Raw genomic sequence first — 15,896 nt, forward strand, 5'->3', positions numbered from 1 at the left:
TTACAAGTTAGTACGTCTACAACAGTACAACTACAAGCATGTGACTAAGCAATTGCAACAATAAAGTAATTTATAAACGAACTGTCAAATTTGGGTATAATAAATGGAACTTAGGCCTGAGTCTAAGTATTGAAATTCGTTTGATATACAATTTTCAAATGAGAAGGGAATGATTAAAATAGATATACGTGAACACCTTTATATTTGTTAAGAATAGTTATGTTTTATATTAATAAAAGGCTTAGTTTATTTTTCGTCCATTAATGTTTTCTTGTCGACTGAGGATTTTTAGTTTTACCTGAGAAGAATACAAAGGTGTTCGTTTACAAATTGAATGCATTTCAATACTAAGATTCCAGCCAAAAGTTTTATGTATTATATCTAAATTTGACAGTTCACTGATAAATAACTTTATCATTGCAGTTACTTAGTCATATTCTGTTTTATTGCTATTGTTATAGGTTCTCACGTGATTATTTTTTAAATTAAATTATGTTAGCATCAGTTCTTGTACTTTTGTATCCCACCTGATGATGATGCCAGGTAAACCTGGTGAAACGTTGTGCATTAAATAAATAAGTTTTACAATATACAACTGATCAAAACTTGTGTAAAATCTAAAAATTACTAAAAATGTATTACTTACCTAATACCATTAGCCACTCTTTAGTTATAGTTCTTAAGAGTTAGACAAATTAGTGTAGCATTAGTTCTACCATTATTAATAGTTTAACATTGTTAATATGACAGTTATAAATTACATTCATGTTATTTTATTAAATTAAAAAAAAAATTAAACTGCCCTTTGATTCAAACTTTGAAAGATAGGCTCAGTTAAATTGTTGATAATGGGAGTGATTTGAATTTTTAGGTATAGGCCTATGCAGTCATTGACTGTGTATGACATTAACAACGTTGCCTGGTGCACATATATAAGTACTTATTAGCTGAAAGTATAGTTACATTATTATGTTTATAGTTCTGTTTATTTGAAAAATAATAATTTAATTTCTAAAATTACACAAGTCAGTAAATTGTTAATATTTTCCTGGGCAAAAAAAACAGACAAATTGGTTATGTATCAAATGTTGTACAAATATTAAATCTCTTATCCATTTCTATAAGTATTACTATTAGTGTTATTACAGTTTGTTTATAAATTTTAAAATAAAATGGAAAAGTAAATCGGCTTAAGAATGTAAGGGCTGTCTAGATCTAAAGTTACGTTTGTCCATACTTTATTTTTTTTTAGGAAACTTACAAGATATTTTGAGAGGAAAATATTGGAGTTTGAAGTATTTCTGTTAGTTTGAAACTAACTTGAATTATACAAAATGTTTCTGTTCCACCAAAGCTTTCCTTAAATGGAGGAATTAAGCTAATAAATGCAAGGGGATTTTGATTGAGGTAACTCCAACTCTGGGATTGACATACATCACCATGCACTTTGATATGCCCTCCATTTTTCATCATTGTTGGTTTTCCAAGAAAGCATACGTGGTTGTGTATCACCAGTGTTGTGATGCAGGATTGTTGCCCAACAATCTGATCATTTGGTCCCACAAACACATCAGTATGATGAACATCTCCTTGGAATGTCTCCTACAGTGGAGCTGGCAGTTGATGCTATAATCAAACCTCATTACTGTCATGAACCCTGAAGACTGTCTTGGAGTTGAGTTCAAAACTGCAGTTGCCACTGCTGCTGATTCCTTCCTCTGCTTTGATGCAACAGATCTAAAACCTCATTGAGACCCTTGTGGTGTTTCTTAGGTTCAGTTAATAGCCCTTAAATGAACTTGTTAAATATTATCTCATTATAATCACCAGGGAAAAGTTTAGGAATGCTTTTCAAAGTAATATCCTTAAGTTGTCCAAGTAAGTAAATATATTCTAGTGGGGCTCTCATTTCAAGTTTGGATAACATAGTTTTTCATAGAGTAGAATCTGTGGTGCTATTCATTGAAAACTATGGCCTAGTCATTGAGTTGCTCTTTATTCAAATGTTTTGGACCAAGTAATACTCAACCTAAACTTAGCATCAGATGATGCACACCCTGTCCCTCAGATCATTCTAATCAACAACTTGTTTAAACTGCTTGAAAAAATTGTCTGAATCTTCTTTTACTGATATGATATCTTACATCTTCTCACAAATAGCTTTTCTTGACTTATACTTTTGCTTGCCACTAACCTTGATATTTCCGCCTACCCCCATGCGAGACATCTGCATGATATCATGCAAATAATCGTGTAGGAACCCTCCACCAATAGGAGTGTGACCCAACTCTTATCATCACTAGTGCCCTCTCTTCTGTTCAGCCCGTAATAACTTCTTGACTGGCAATCTAACTGTCAGGATGTGTTTTCAGACTAAATTTGTATTTCATTGATCAAGTTTACTGTTTATTATTTGGCTGTGTATTTGTTCAACTGCAATTTTTTTTACTTTTTACAGTTTTATACATTCTGTTTGCAGAAAAAATACTTTCCACTGTCAATTCTACTGGTTTTATGAACTCATAATTTCACTTGGCATCCACCACAACTGCTGTAACTACTACAACTGATTTGCTGGCCACTGCAGTGGCATCTGAGCAAGCTTTATCTGCTCAGGAAGCAACAGCACTGTCAAAAAGTTATTAATTTTGTTAACAAAAAAGATGCACAATTAAAAGCTTCTTTTATTTAAGCTCAAAAGAAACTGCTTGTTGTAGTGAGATAAGACTCGTAGAATGCTCTTCAGATATTCACATTTATTTGGGAAGCATCATTACTACATTGATTGTTAATGTGTGTCTATGTATCTTCATTGAAATGCAGCTTTAAAAGCTATGATTAAATAGCTGGCCTTATGGATTGTAACTTTATTTAATGATAAATAACTGGGAGTTAGCTAATTTTATGCAGTCTTCTGCATCACCTGATGATTGTCCTCACATATGTGAAAGTTTGCCTGAACATGGCCATGAGAATTTGGACAGCCTGCTTTCCCCTTACAGTCATGGGTCATTTCAGGATAGGTACCTGGGCCTCTTTTTCCCATTTCTAGACTTAATCAATTGGGTATGTTATGTTTTATCTTTATCTCCCATTTCCTACGATTCTACTCCTGACTTTCTCACTGATGAGGCTCTGGGTAAGTATTCAGTGTTTTCTCCCTTTCTGGATATTGAGGTTCATGCGAGTCATTTTGGGGATCAGTTGTATTTAGGTGTCAGTATGCCTCGACCTCCATGTATTCTGGACAATAATACTCTGGTATATCATTATTCTAACTTTCGATATTTAGACTTGCAGCTTTTGGAGTCACTTTTTGGGGATTGGACCCAGATACTTTGGTTTCCTTTTCCCAGCCCTAGTTTTCCCATCAGTTTGGAGTTTGTTTGGTCTATTGGGCACAGATGGTTCATTTTATACAGCTTTGCACTTAAACAAGTGTGTGATAATCTGAAGTATATTTCTTTAGGTTTCTGTCTTGTAAATGATATATTAGACTACAGTAGATAATTCTTTTTAATTTTGTTTTTTTTATTTAGGCCAGTGGAATTCGAGGTGTACACTTTTTCAACTGGGCAAGAACTTTTGGTTGCTGTCCGGAGCTATTCTTTGCTCCAAAAACAGAAGATGAAGTTATACAAGTAATGTTTTAGCATTTAAGATTTTTTGTATTTACCATAAAAGATCTAAAAGTGTACTGGATAAAGATTGGTGGTTCAAGTGGGAAAACTTGTACGAATGTAATTGGAAATATTTATATAAAGAATTTAGATTAATATTTCATTCTATAAGCTTTGGTAGAAAATGTGCAAGTTCTGGTAATAATCAGGTGTATGGTCATTTTAAGTAGAGCTGGGTGATTGATTATTAATCAATATAATTTACTACTTATGAACATTGACAACATTGATTAATATTACAAAAGTTATTATGTAATGAAAAATAGTACTACCAGTGATTATAGTTTTTGATTATTCGAACCATCCAGGTAATAGGAATATTACCATTATTATTTTCAATTAATTGTCCAGGTTAATTAATCAATTGGTATCATAATTCATGAAAATAATAAACTGATCAAAATTAGTGTTTCTCATTTATTATTATTTGTGAATAGTTAAACGTAATCAGCTAATGAGTCTGACAATTAATCGATTATTACGTTTCACTGATCACTCAGTTATAATCTTAAGCATACTTGTTAATTATTTTGTTGTTTTTAACTGTGGTGCTAACTTGAGAATGGATACATTTAAGAGAGATTACAAGGTGCTAAGATTGTTTTTAAACACTTGAAAAAAAAAGAACGTCAATTGAAAAGTACTGGTAATATTTAGATATTCTCAGAAATATGAAGTTCAGTTTTTTACTAGAAATTATGTTATCCTTTCAGTTCTTCACAGGAATTTCTGCAAATACCCGTTCATTTTAATAAAAAATCTGAATTTTAAAGCAGATTTGTATTTTACCTGATCTTTTATAAAAATGCTTAACATCATAATGATTCCTTACAAAAATATATAGAATTTATATACCTTTACAAAATATTTAATTTCAACATATTATATGTGCTTTCACAACTAACTGTAATACGAAAAATTGCTTGGTACAGATATTAATCTTTGCAGTAAAGCTTTAAATATTAGTTTCTTTCCACAAAACAAACTCTAATCACCTGATTATAGTGTATGAATTTTTCTACAGAAAATACTGATAGAACATGGTGTGTGTTTAATTGAACATCAGAATTTAAAGTCTCCATTACCAATGTATGCATAATGTATGTGACTCAAGTTTTTCTTCACGTGTCTTGTAAATTACAATTTAAGAACAAATTAGGCTTTTGTTCTGAACAGTTAGTGTTTCATGAAAAGTTTTTTTCATTTTCTTTCATTTTAACAAGAGCCAAGATTATTTTGGTGAAATAGCTCCATTTCATCATGTTGTAAATTAGCATAAAAATATAGTTCAGAAGTAATAGCTAGGACTACATCTTGGACGATGATTCAAATCATTAGTTACTGTTAGTAACATTTAATTTATATTTTTAAATTGTGTATGGGAAGTAGTGTAATGTAAGGAAAGATGAAAGTGCTTGTATTTCATTAGCAAAGCCCTCCAGGAATATGTGAAATGTATTAGTATAATATTATGTTGTGTGTTTTCATGCTGCTAAAATTCTAATTAAACTCTAGTTTTTAATCTCCTCCCAAACTAGACATACTGTATACATGGTTTAAATTTTCTGTATAGTTATGGCATTTTATAATACTCAAATTTGTGATCACTTCCATAAAACTGAAATATTTTTGGAGCTTCATGTTATATATTTTTGAAGTTATGAACTGTATAACTAGAAAGTATATGTTTCGAAAATGGTTATAACATAAATTATGAATTGTAATATTACACATTTTGTATTAATTACGCTGCCATTGGATTCAAGATAGGAGAAAACAAAGTCTTATAATAAAGATCAAGACAGTTAACAAAACCCAAAACATTTTTACTTACAGAAGCTTTGCATGTTTTGGAATAAACTTATTAGTATGCAACTGTCTTAACTTTTCCCAAAAGTTTATTAATGTTTCCTACGTGGGTGATAAATTGCTAATTTTTATTAAATGCCGTCACATAATTGCTATTGTTTGTTTTTCTAACATGCAGTAATCCCCACTGATCTTGTCTAAATCAAATAGAATGATAATCATATAATGAAAGCATGTTTTTCTCTCACAGTAAGGATAATAATGTTTTTAAGATATACCTTGATGATAATTAAATAGCAAGTTAGACTAGTTATGTATATTGTGTGAATAGGATAAAAGCAACAACAAGAACATTCGATGAAGATTACCTATCATATACACTAATATTACACGCTATTGCTTAAACATCTCTCATCTCCTTTCCTTCACCCATTGACCCAGACTTTCCCATCTGATAATCCTTTCCTAGTCCTTCTATCCACATTGATGTTTGTTGATCTTTTGCTACTTTCCTCCTGACATCTCCCTTTTCTTTACCCAGATCCCAACTGGTTCTCTTTCAGCCATAAAAAGTTTTTACTTGAGACAGTGCAATGGATGAACTTGTATCCTTATTTGTAAAACCAGCAAGTGCAAAGTAAGAGTGTGCAGGCAGACACTGAGGTCCCAGTCAGGCAAGGGAACAGAGCAAGTGTGTCTATGGTTAAGGAAGGACTAGAAAAAGGTGGAGAAAATTGGGGAACAAACACCTTGCAGTATCAAAAAATGCAAAATGGTGAAGCTTAGGCCACCTGACAACCGGCAAAGGTAGGGACAGTTGAACCCCGTCGAACAGCCCAGTTTGACTCTACAGGACAGTTGCAGCCTGCAGGAGGAGGGCATGTATCTTGTAATGTACTTACCTCAACTCGACTAAATAGATGCAGAGTGCAGGTGGAGGGCACAGCATACTATGAAGTGCTTCTGGAATGTTGTTGAAATAATTATATGAAGGGTGATCTGCACTACCTTAACAGTGTCACCACTGCCACTGATTGGTACCCCTTGTTCTAGCTCCAGCTTTTAGATCCCAATCAGTTAGGGTTCTCCATGGTCCACCACTCTAGTGGCTAGAAAATGATAAGTGGTCTCCTATCTCCAGTCAAAGAGAAAAGGGGAGAGGAATTCATGATGGGAAGACTCAGAGAAAATGGTGGTTGCGTCTTTTCAAAAGAGTTAAGGTGAGCACACACTATATGTACCTGCCCTCCTCCTACAGCTGATGCCGTCCAGTCAAGTCAACCCATGAACACTTAATATTACATAACTTATGACAGGAATTTCTGTGCCCTCCTCTCACAGCTGGAGTCTGTCCAAAAGTCTGATGGTAGAGTTGAGGCGAGCACACCTTAACCATTTCATACACTATATCATGAATTCTGTGCATTCCTTCCACAGCTGGTAGAGTTGAGACAAGCATGTATGATTAATTTTTGTCCTCCTCTTGCAGTCAATGTCATTCCAATAAGTATGAGAGTACAGTTGAAGTGTGAACTAGGTATTGTCTGAATGTGGCCCAACCACACTACAAATTGGCTCTCCAATCTCTTGTGTGCAAGTACTCAGACAACCATGTTTATATTCCACCCGTTTGCCTCTCCCTTCCTTCTACTCTGGGTGAAGAGTGTACCTGGAAGAGATGAGATGCGGTCTCCCATGGATATACAGCTATGGGAGCTCCTGCCATCGAGAGTCGCACTCCATGGCTTTCTGAAGGGTGCTCATATTATTAACTTTTACACTGGTCCATCCACCGTATTCTAGCTTGCTGTATGAAGAGGTGTGTAGTGTCTCAGAAGTTAACATTTTCCTTACCTAAAAATGTATTTCCGATAGATACTTACCTTTTCACACACTTTCCACCCTTCCTCCAGTGCAACTTGTATTCCTTGCCTCATCATAGAATGAAGATCACAAGCGCAAAAACATTGCGAGAGTTAGAGTGCAGGGACCTCGTGTTGTCCTCCTATTGCTGGAGAGCTTTTACTGCATAATAACGTCATTATACAGTAGCACTAGTCATGAGAAATCTCGTGAGTTTAGGTAGGAGTTGCCTAAAGGCTAGTGGCAAGCAAATCTCTAAAGCAGAAGCGCATGGGGGAAGATATCTTTAATATCTTTCTGTGTGGGAATTGAGTATCTGTTGGAAATACATTTTCAGGTAACGAAGATGTTAACTTTAATCTCTGTTCAAATTAGTCTATTTTACACAAAGAAATTACATTTCTGCACAAACACCTGTTAAACAATGACTATCTACTGACTTTCTAACGAACATTACTTGTAAATTTCTAAACAACAATTACTATAGGATCTTCAGATCCTGAATTCATAATTAATGAAAGCTTAATCATAGCAAAGACCATCGAGCTCTTAATGACGTACAATGTCCTTACACCTTAAATTATTCTGTTAATGAACGCTTAATCATAGCAAAGACCATCGAGCTCTTAATGACGTACAATGTCCTTACACCTTAAATTATTCTGTTAATGAAAGCTTAATCATAGCAAAGACCATCAAGTTCTTAATGACGTACAATGTCCTTACACCTTAAATTATTCTGATGGTTTCACTTAACACTCGGCCATTTGTTAAGAATAGTTATCACGTGATGTCTCGTGCATTTTATAATTTGTGCTATTTCTGTAACACAAAGACCATCGAGCTCTTAATGATGTGCAATGTCCTTACACCTTAAATTATTCTGTTAATGAAAGCTTAATCATAACAAAGACCATCGAGCTCTTAATGACGTACAATGTCCTTACACCTTAAATTATTCTGCTGGTTTCACTTAACACTCAGCCATTTGTTAAGAATAGTTATCACGTGATGTCTCATGCATTTTATAATATGTGCTATTTCTGTAACATACTCTATAATCTGTGCTTTTTCCAATTTATGAATTTACTGAATATTTTAAGTAAGCTATTTATTGAAGTTATTATAACATTAGTTAGTAAATATGATTGTAATATTATTTCCAGATTTTGCTGAAGATGGAATAAGTATATTCTGAAATATTTAAACTTCTGTAAATAAATACTTTTTGTAAACCATGTACATCAATCATTATTATTGTACTAATTACATTAAGGCTTAATTTATCACAATAAGAAGTTCTAACATTACAATAATGTTGTATTGTTTATGTGCAAAAGTACTTAACGTTATGAATCCATTCTGTTATAATATTGAATTTTCTCATATAACTTATAGTAAGTTACACCTCCAGCGTATGATATTCTAGTTTATTGTTTTCGAAAAGTATAAAAAATTCATTCTGATTGAAAGTTTACTCAATAAGTGGTTAATACTAGTATTGTAAAAGATTATATGTATGTGAGACAAAAGCTGGATTAGATCTTATATAAACCAATATTATGAGATTTAAAATTTAATATCCTTCCAAAATTGTACTAATAATAAATACTGATTTTATATATTTCAATGTTCTGTGTAAACTCTGTAGCAGTGAAACAACAGAAAGTGGAATGAAATGGGTAATAACTTAGAATGAATAATATTTATATTTATTGAATCCAAAGAAATTATAAGTATTTAGAGGGTGTAATTTTAGAAATATTATGATGTGACAAAAAAATTATTACCAACACTGGAAATAAATGTTTTAATTCATGCAGTGTTTCATTCTTTCAGCTCTGTTACCTGAAATGACAAAAAGAAATGCTCGTGAATTTCACATATAGCTTAACTTAATTAATTTATGCATTAAAAGCATAGAGAAATTACAATTGTATTGCATGTGTTGGCATTGAAGGTGATATATTGCTAATGTTATAATAAAGAAATTTGCTTTGTTTTACAAAAGTGGTTCATTAATTGCTTGTCAGTTTTATAAAAGAAACTTGGAAGACGTTTTTTTTAATGTATTTTCAATAAAACAGTTTAAAACAATTATCTAACCAAAAAAAGTTTTAAAAATCTTTTCATACAGTGTTTCTCAGACATACATTATATGTGTTAGAGCTGACTGGCATTATTTAATTTGTTTTTCACAAGTTGTGTATTTAAAATTTTACCCTAGATTATTAACCTGGCTCGTGAAGAGAAGAAGAAGATACGAGTGGTTGGACATGGCCATTCTCCATCAGACATTGCATGCACCACAGATTTTATGATTAGCCTACAACATATGAACAAAGTTTTAGAGGTAATTATTTTATCTCATGAAATATTTCTTTAACACATTTAGTTAATGTTTCCAAGAAAAATCCTTACTTTGAAAAGTCTAATTCTTATATATGGTGAGTAATCATTGTTCTAGCTAAATAAATAATTTAATTTAATAATTAATTAATTAATAATTTAATTTATATCTTATTGGATATATTTCTTGCAACATCAAATGGGTTGGATTTTTTTTTTCATTTCCTACAGTGATATTTTTAAATTATTCCTTTCAAGAATAATATGAATGATTCTATCCACCAACCAAAAACTTTGTCTGTCTGTGAATGCACCTCTTCCTAAGTGAATTGACCAATCCAGTCCAAATTTGGCATGCTAAGTTAGTAGTCCAAAAGCAAACCAAATTCATATTAAAATGTCTTACTTATTGAAAAAACTAAATATTTTATAGAATAATCCCTATATTGTTACTGCAGTCGCTTTTATAAATAGTTTGGTTTAAACAAAACTTGCACCATAATAAAATTCTCCAAGTCAAAGATTATAAATAAGATTTTCAGCATTTTGGCTTGTTTCCCATAAAACCAAAGCATGCAGTAATAAAATATCTAGCTACAATATAGGGGATAACATATTACTGCTGTTTAAGTTTGCTACTTTTTTCTAATTCATATCTTTTAACTTCTTGTTTATACTAGGGTTAGAATAAATGCTTAAACTTCAATCAGAGAAGGACTTCATAATTAATATATTTTTTATGATACTTCTTTTTTTCTTGATGTAGAATATAGTTTTCGGTAGAAGCAAAATTCAAGATTATTATTAAATTTAATGCAATAAGTGTACCTAATTTAGATAGTAGAAATCTTGACAACATCTCTACTGTGAATTGGGCTGCTTTGAACAAGAAGTGCCACAACTGCTTTCCATTTCTGCCAAGCTTCTCGACTCTACACCTCCTCACTTCTGTTTTACAACAATTTACTTGGAAAATGAACACTACTAAAAATTCTCAGAGATTTTGCTCATTTTTAGCAATTTGTGCATGTTTTCATGGTAAAAACAGAGTGCAGTCTTCTTAAAATTACTTGCAAAACTTTTAATGTAAGACATTTAAAGCGTATTACAAGAGTTTCAAAAAGGAAGCCCATTATGGGCTAATAGTTCACTTTACTTGTAGACTGTTGACTTCCACCAAGGGCAGAGCTGGGTATACAATTTGCCTGTAGACTGTTGGGCTTACACCAAGGGCAGAACTGGGTATGTAATTTGCCTGTAGACTGTTGGGCTTCCACCAAACTCAGAACTGGGTATGTAATTTGATCTTTTGGGCTTCCACCAAGAGCAGAGCTGGGTATGTAATTTGATCTTTTGGGCTTCCACCAAGAGCAGAGCTGGGTATACAATTTGCCTGTAGACTGTTGGGCTTCCACCAAGCGCAGAGCTGGGTATGCAATTTGCCTGTAGACTGTTAGGCTTCCACCAAGGGCAGAACTGGGTATGTAATTTGATCTTTTGGGCTTCCACCAAGAGCAGAGCTGGGTATGCAATTTGCCTGTAGACTGTTGGGCTTCCACCAAACTCAGATCTGGATATGTAATTTGCCTGTAGACTGTTGGGCTTCCACCAAACTCAGAACTGGGTATGTAATTTGATCTTTTGGGCTTCCACCAAGAGCAGAGCTGGGTATGTAATTTGCCACTCAAATAATTGCACATCTACTTAATTTTATAGAATTATTTTCTCACTTTTCCTTACGTCATCATCTGCTTAGTTTTAACTTGCTTATATTTAAGTGAGTTAACAGATAAGTGAACTTCATCATTAAGAGTAAAATGAAGTTTGAGAATACTCACTTTTCAGTACACTGTTTTTCTTGAATAGAGTTGTTTAAACATTTGTTTAACAACAATTGAAAGCTTGGAATAGTCTATTCTTTCATTGGGGGTGTGTGTGTGAGCCAGACTAGTTTGGGAGAATTCCACTCCTCATCAGTGACCCTGGACACTACCACAATTGTTGTTAAACAAATGTTTAAACAACTCTATTCAATTGTGTACCAGCTGCCCAGTGTCGGCTAACAATACGAAGAATTAAATTGTGGCAGAATGCTACAAGTTCTTCAAATACCTATAGAATGATGGGTTTCTTTTTTATGAGTGTAAAGCACTTAAATACACCATTTTGACACTATTTATCAAATACTGAGTATCAAAACCGATATAGGGTTGGTGCTAGTTAGCCACATATAGGTGATAGGGATTTAAAAGATTACCTCAGATATTGATGTTCGTCTGAGAATTTTTATCACGTTCTTCATCTTTGCTTCTAAGCTGACTAAACCCTCTGAATCTATGGCTTAAAATATTGTTAACAGAGAGAATATGGTTAAACAATGCTGTCACATCTTTATCAGTAAAAATGCAAGAAAAGTACATTTAATTAATTATATTAATTGGCAGGTTAATTTTTAGTTTTGCTGTAAGTACACAGCTTGCTCTGATTGGAAGTTAATCACTGTACATATTCAAATAGAATGTCTTGGGTTTTTTTAGTTCAGAAACTAACCCACTCACTAGCCACAAGCAACCATGGTGTTTGCATTAGAAACCCTACTTATTTTAACATAACATAATGTTTAGGGATAACAAGGGACCTATTGGTTTATTTAGGCTGCCCCATCCTCTAAACTAAAGTTAAACTATTAACTAAAAAAAAAGGGCCTTTCACCATGAATCTTCTCTTTAATTGAAAAAAGTTTGTATCCTTTGAATTCTGACCTTTTTATTTATTCCAAAGATTTCTGCTAGTGTTCATCAGTGTGAAGGTAAGCCTTGGAATCTGCAATCTTATTTCAGTTATTTTTCCATGTTTGATGTGCCATCAGTCATGGGACAAGCCTTATTTTTTCCCTCACAAAGGTTTGACAGTCATTCAGCTGTGGTGGTAAGTAACCCATCAGGTTATAATCACAGTTTGGCTGATATGTTTTTTTTTGGCCATGTTTATGTACTCCTGTTTGGATTATATTTTGTATTGATCCTGGATAAAGTCTTCTGCCAATAATATAGAATGTAGTTTGCCTTAGTAATGTACACTTAGTGCTTTTAACCAAGCATAGATTCTGGTTACTCCTGTTCTAAATGCTATGTTAACCAAACCATAGTTTGTTTTGTACAACTGTATTGGTTATTAATGAACTTTTAACCAAGCATAGATTCTGGTTACTCCTGTTCTAAATGCTATGTCAAACCAAACCACAGTTTGTTTTGTATAACTGTATTGGTTATTAATGAACTTTTAACCAAGCATAGATTCTGGTTACTCTTGTTCTAAATGCTATGTCAAACCAAACCACAGTTTGTTTTGTATAACTGTATTGGTTATTAATGAACTTTTAACCAAGCATAGATTCTGGTTACTCCTGTTCTAAATGCTATGTCAAACCAAACCACAGTTTGTTTTGTATAACTGTATTGGTTATTAATGAACTCTATTTGTAACTTTATGAGCCTTTCTTAGTGTGTAATCGGGGAACGTTACAGCATCTCATCATAGCTTGCATTCTTACATTGGCTCTTTATCTCCATCACCAGTCCCATTCCCCTGTTTTGATATTGACCTGCTTACATTTTAGCTGTCTTTTTTATTATAAAGGTTGGCCTGATATTGAAATTTGTATTTTAAATGTGTAATAAATTCAGTCAGGCTTCTGCATGACACTTTCCTTCTTTTGCTTTTCATCCTAAGATTGGTATTTAATGAAAATTGGGTTCCTTTCCTATACACACTACTAATACTGTTGAATTTCTGTATGTTGGTTAGATATGATTGAATAATGTAGATTAGCTTTCGAAAGAAAACTTGAAAAATGAAGGCCAGAATGTACATACTTAAGGTATTAGCTCATCTAATATACATGGCAAGTTGAACAATTCCATATTGATGGGAGGAGGAGGATAAGGAAAATGATTTTACTGAAGAAGAAAGCAAATCATTGTTTTTCACTTTCAACTATTGTAAAGGTATGTATTGAAGGAAGTAAATTTTACTTTACCTAAAACTTATTAGCTTCTAATATTAATTTAGGTGTTTACCTGATAAAAAAAAATCCTGTTAGTTTAAGTGAATGATAATTATTTTTATAGGTTAATGAAGAAACTTGGATGATTAAAGTTCAAGCTGGAGTCACAGTGAGAGATTTGAATGAGAAGCATCTCCCAAAGTATGGCCTGGCTATACCCATGTAAGTATTTGTTACATTTAATGTATTTGTTGTTCCACTACAATAATGCTAATATCAGACCCTGATGTTTGAAAAATGCACGAGGGCTCTAAACAGTACACGGGGCTGATGTTAGCAGGCTGATGCCTACCTCTATTCTTTGTTTCAAAACTGAACAATAAAAGTTCATTTGTATTGACTAAACTGTATTGTTTTCATATTAAATGAACCTGTGTTTGTATTTCAAGGGCAATGTAAGAGGCAAATATAAGGTCTGGAACATTAATTTGATGAATAAACAAAGTAACAATCAATGAAATTTTTATATCCAGTAAAATTGGAAAAATTACAATGTTATAAACTCCTTAAAGTCTGGCACGTCGCATCTTGATTAGAATCATGTGGTAATTACTCTTTGGTAAATTACGAATTATTTTTCATCTGAGAACAATCTGTTAATGTGCCATAATGGTCCAAGACAATATATATATATATTTTTCATACATTACACTAAGACTTTTGATAGGGTAAAACACTTAAAGATGATATAATTCTTACTGGAGATAGGAATTGATGAGAAAGATCTCCAGGCCATCACAAAGATGTATTGGAAACAAACAGCAGTAGTAAGAACAGAACATACTGATGATGACGTTGTAACGTCAAAACATGTAGAGTCGTCAACTTTTTGAAGGCCATAGATAGTCCTAAATAAAATGTTTTTAATTGTGTACCAGTTTAACGTTGAATATTATTTATGATTTTAACATAAATTCTGTTGGAAAAAGCTCTGTCATAAGATTGTCATGTCAAAAACATGCTACACTTTCTGTATGCTTTCCATAAGACACCTAATTTATGAGTGCATTTTCCAAGACATGTTTTAACAGTCTGATTGCACAGAAATACATATGATCTACTTTCGACGACTAGACCCGTATGTTTTTTATGGAATAGCACGAACAGCTATTTCATTCTCCTGCTGTTTTTTATGGAATAGCATGAACTGCTATTTCATTCTCCTGCTGTTTTTTATGGAATAGCATGAATAGCTATTTCATTCTCCTGCTGTTTTTATGGAATAGAATGAATAGCTATTTCATTCTCCTGCCGCTTCAGATATGTGATGGTAGAATGGATATATCATTGGAAGCAACATGTATACACATGACTTTTCTAACTTTTCCAGATGGAGATATTTCTTCATTATGTTGCATTCCATTGTGTAGGGTACATGGATGTATTTGTTTCCTTCAAGTTTGTGGATTCTCACATGTTACAAGGTGCCACAATTTCTTACCACAGCCGAGGTACGACTTGTTACATCTCTCTTATTGCGCGGTCCTGGTGCCCCACATTTACCCATATTCCTTTGTTTGCCAATGCCATTAAGTGCAAGAGATATTCCCTTCTTGGACATTTTAAATATCTGGTAGGAACACATCTTGATCATCTGAATATTTTGTGTTGAAAATAACTGTAACACATCCTTTCCAAAAGTATTCACTTTTCAGTGCCATCACACTAACTATGAAATGCTGAATATCTGATATTTCTGTTCCACCACAAATTCACATGTGCTGGGGTTGTCACATGATTTGCTGATTTATGTGTTCAAATTTTTTTAATATAATTTGTGCTAAATCTGTTTTATTGTTTTACATTTCTTTACATATGTGGACATGATTCATGTTAATTCATGTTCATGTAATGAACAAAGTAATTGAACCACAAACAATTTGACACTATAAAATATCTGAAAATATTGTTTGTATTTCTTTGTAAATTGTCTAGTTTAGGATCAGTTTCAGACGTTACATTAGGGGGTGCTGTTAACACTGGTACACATGGAACTGGTGATAACTACGGAACAATGTCAACATATGTGAGTAAAGAATTTTCCATTTTACCTTTTAAATCTTATGTTTCAGTGAATAATAAATTACATTTATGTAAAACAAAAGATGTATAATAATTTTTAATGAATT

The 15,896-nt window shown here is 32.8% G+C and overlaps 1 protein-coding gene across 1 annotated transcript in view; it reads left to right on the forward strand.

Moving 5' to 3' along the window:
* Positions 1 to 2,874: 2,874 nt before the first annotated feature.
* LOC106471956 (L-gulonolactone oxidase-like) overlaps positions 2,875 to 15,896 on the forward strand; it is a 32,664-nt gene continuing 19,642 nt past the window's right edge. The window contains exons 1-5 of the mRNA XM_013932580.2: positions 2,875 to 3,066; positions 3,540 to 3,641; positions 9,580 to 9,705; positions 13,832 to 13,929; positions 15,703 to 15,793. Coding sequence (XP_013788034.1) covers positions 2,875 to 3,066; positions 3,540 to 3,641; positions 9,580 to 9,705; positions 13,832 to 13,929; positions 15,703 to 15,793 — 609 coding nt within the window. The remainder of the gene's footprint in view (positions 3,067 to 3,539; positions 3,642 to 9,579; positions 9,706 to 13,831; positions 13,930 to 15,702; positions 15,794 to 15,896) is intronic.

The sequence above is a fragment of the Limulus polyphemus genome, unplaced genomic scaffold (assembly GCF_000517525.1).
Source record: "Limulus polyphemus unplaced genomic scaffold, Limulus_polyphemus-2.1.2 Scaffold4987, whole genome shotgun sequence".
In the NCBI taxonomy this organism is placed as follows: Eukaryota; Metazoa; Arthropoda; class Merostomata; order Xiphosura; family Limulidae; genus Limulus; species Limulus polyphemus.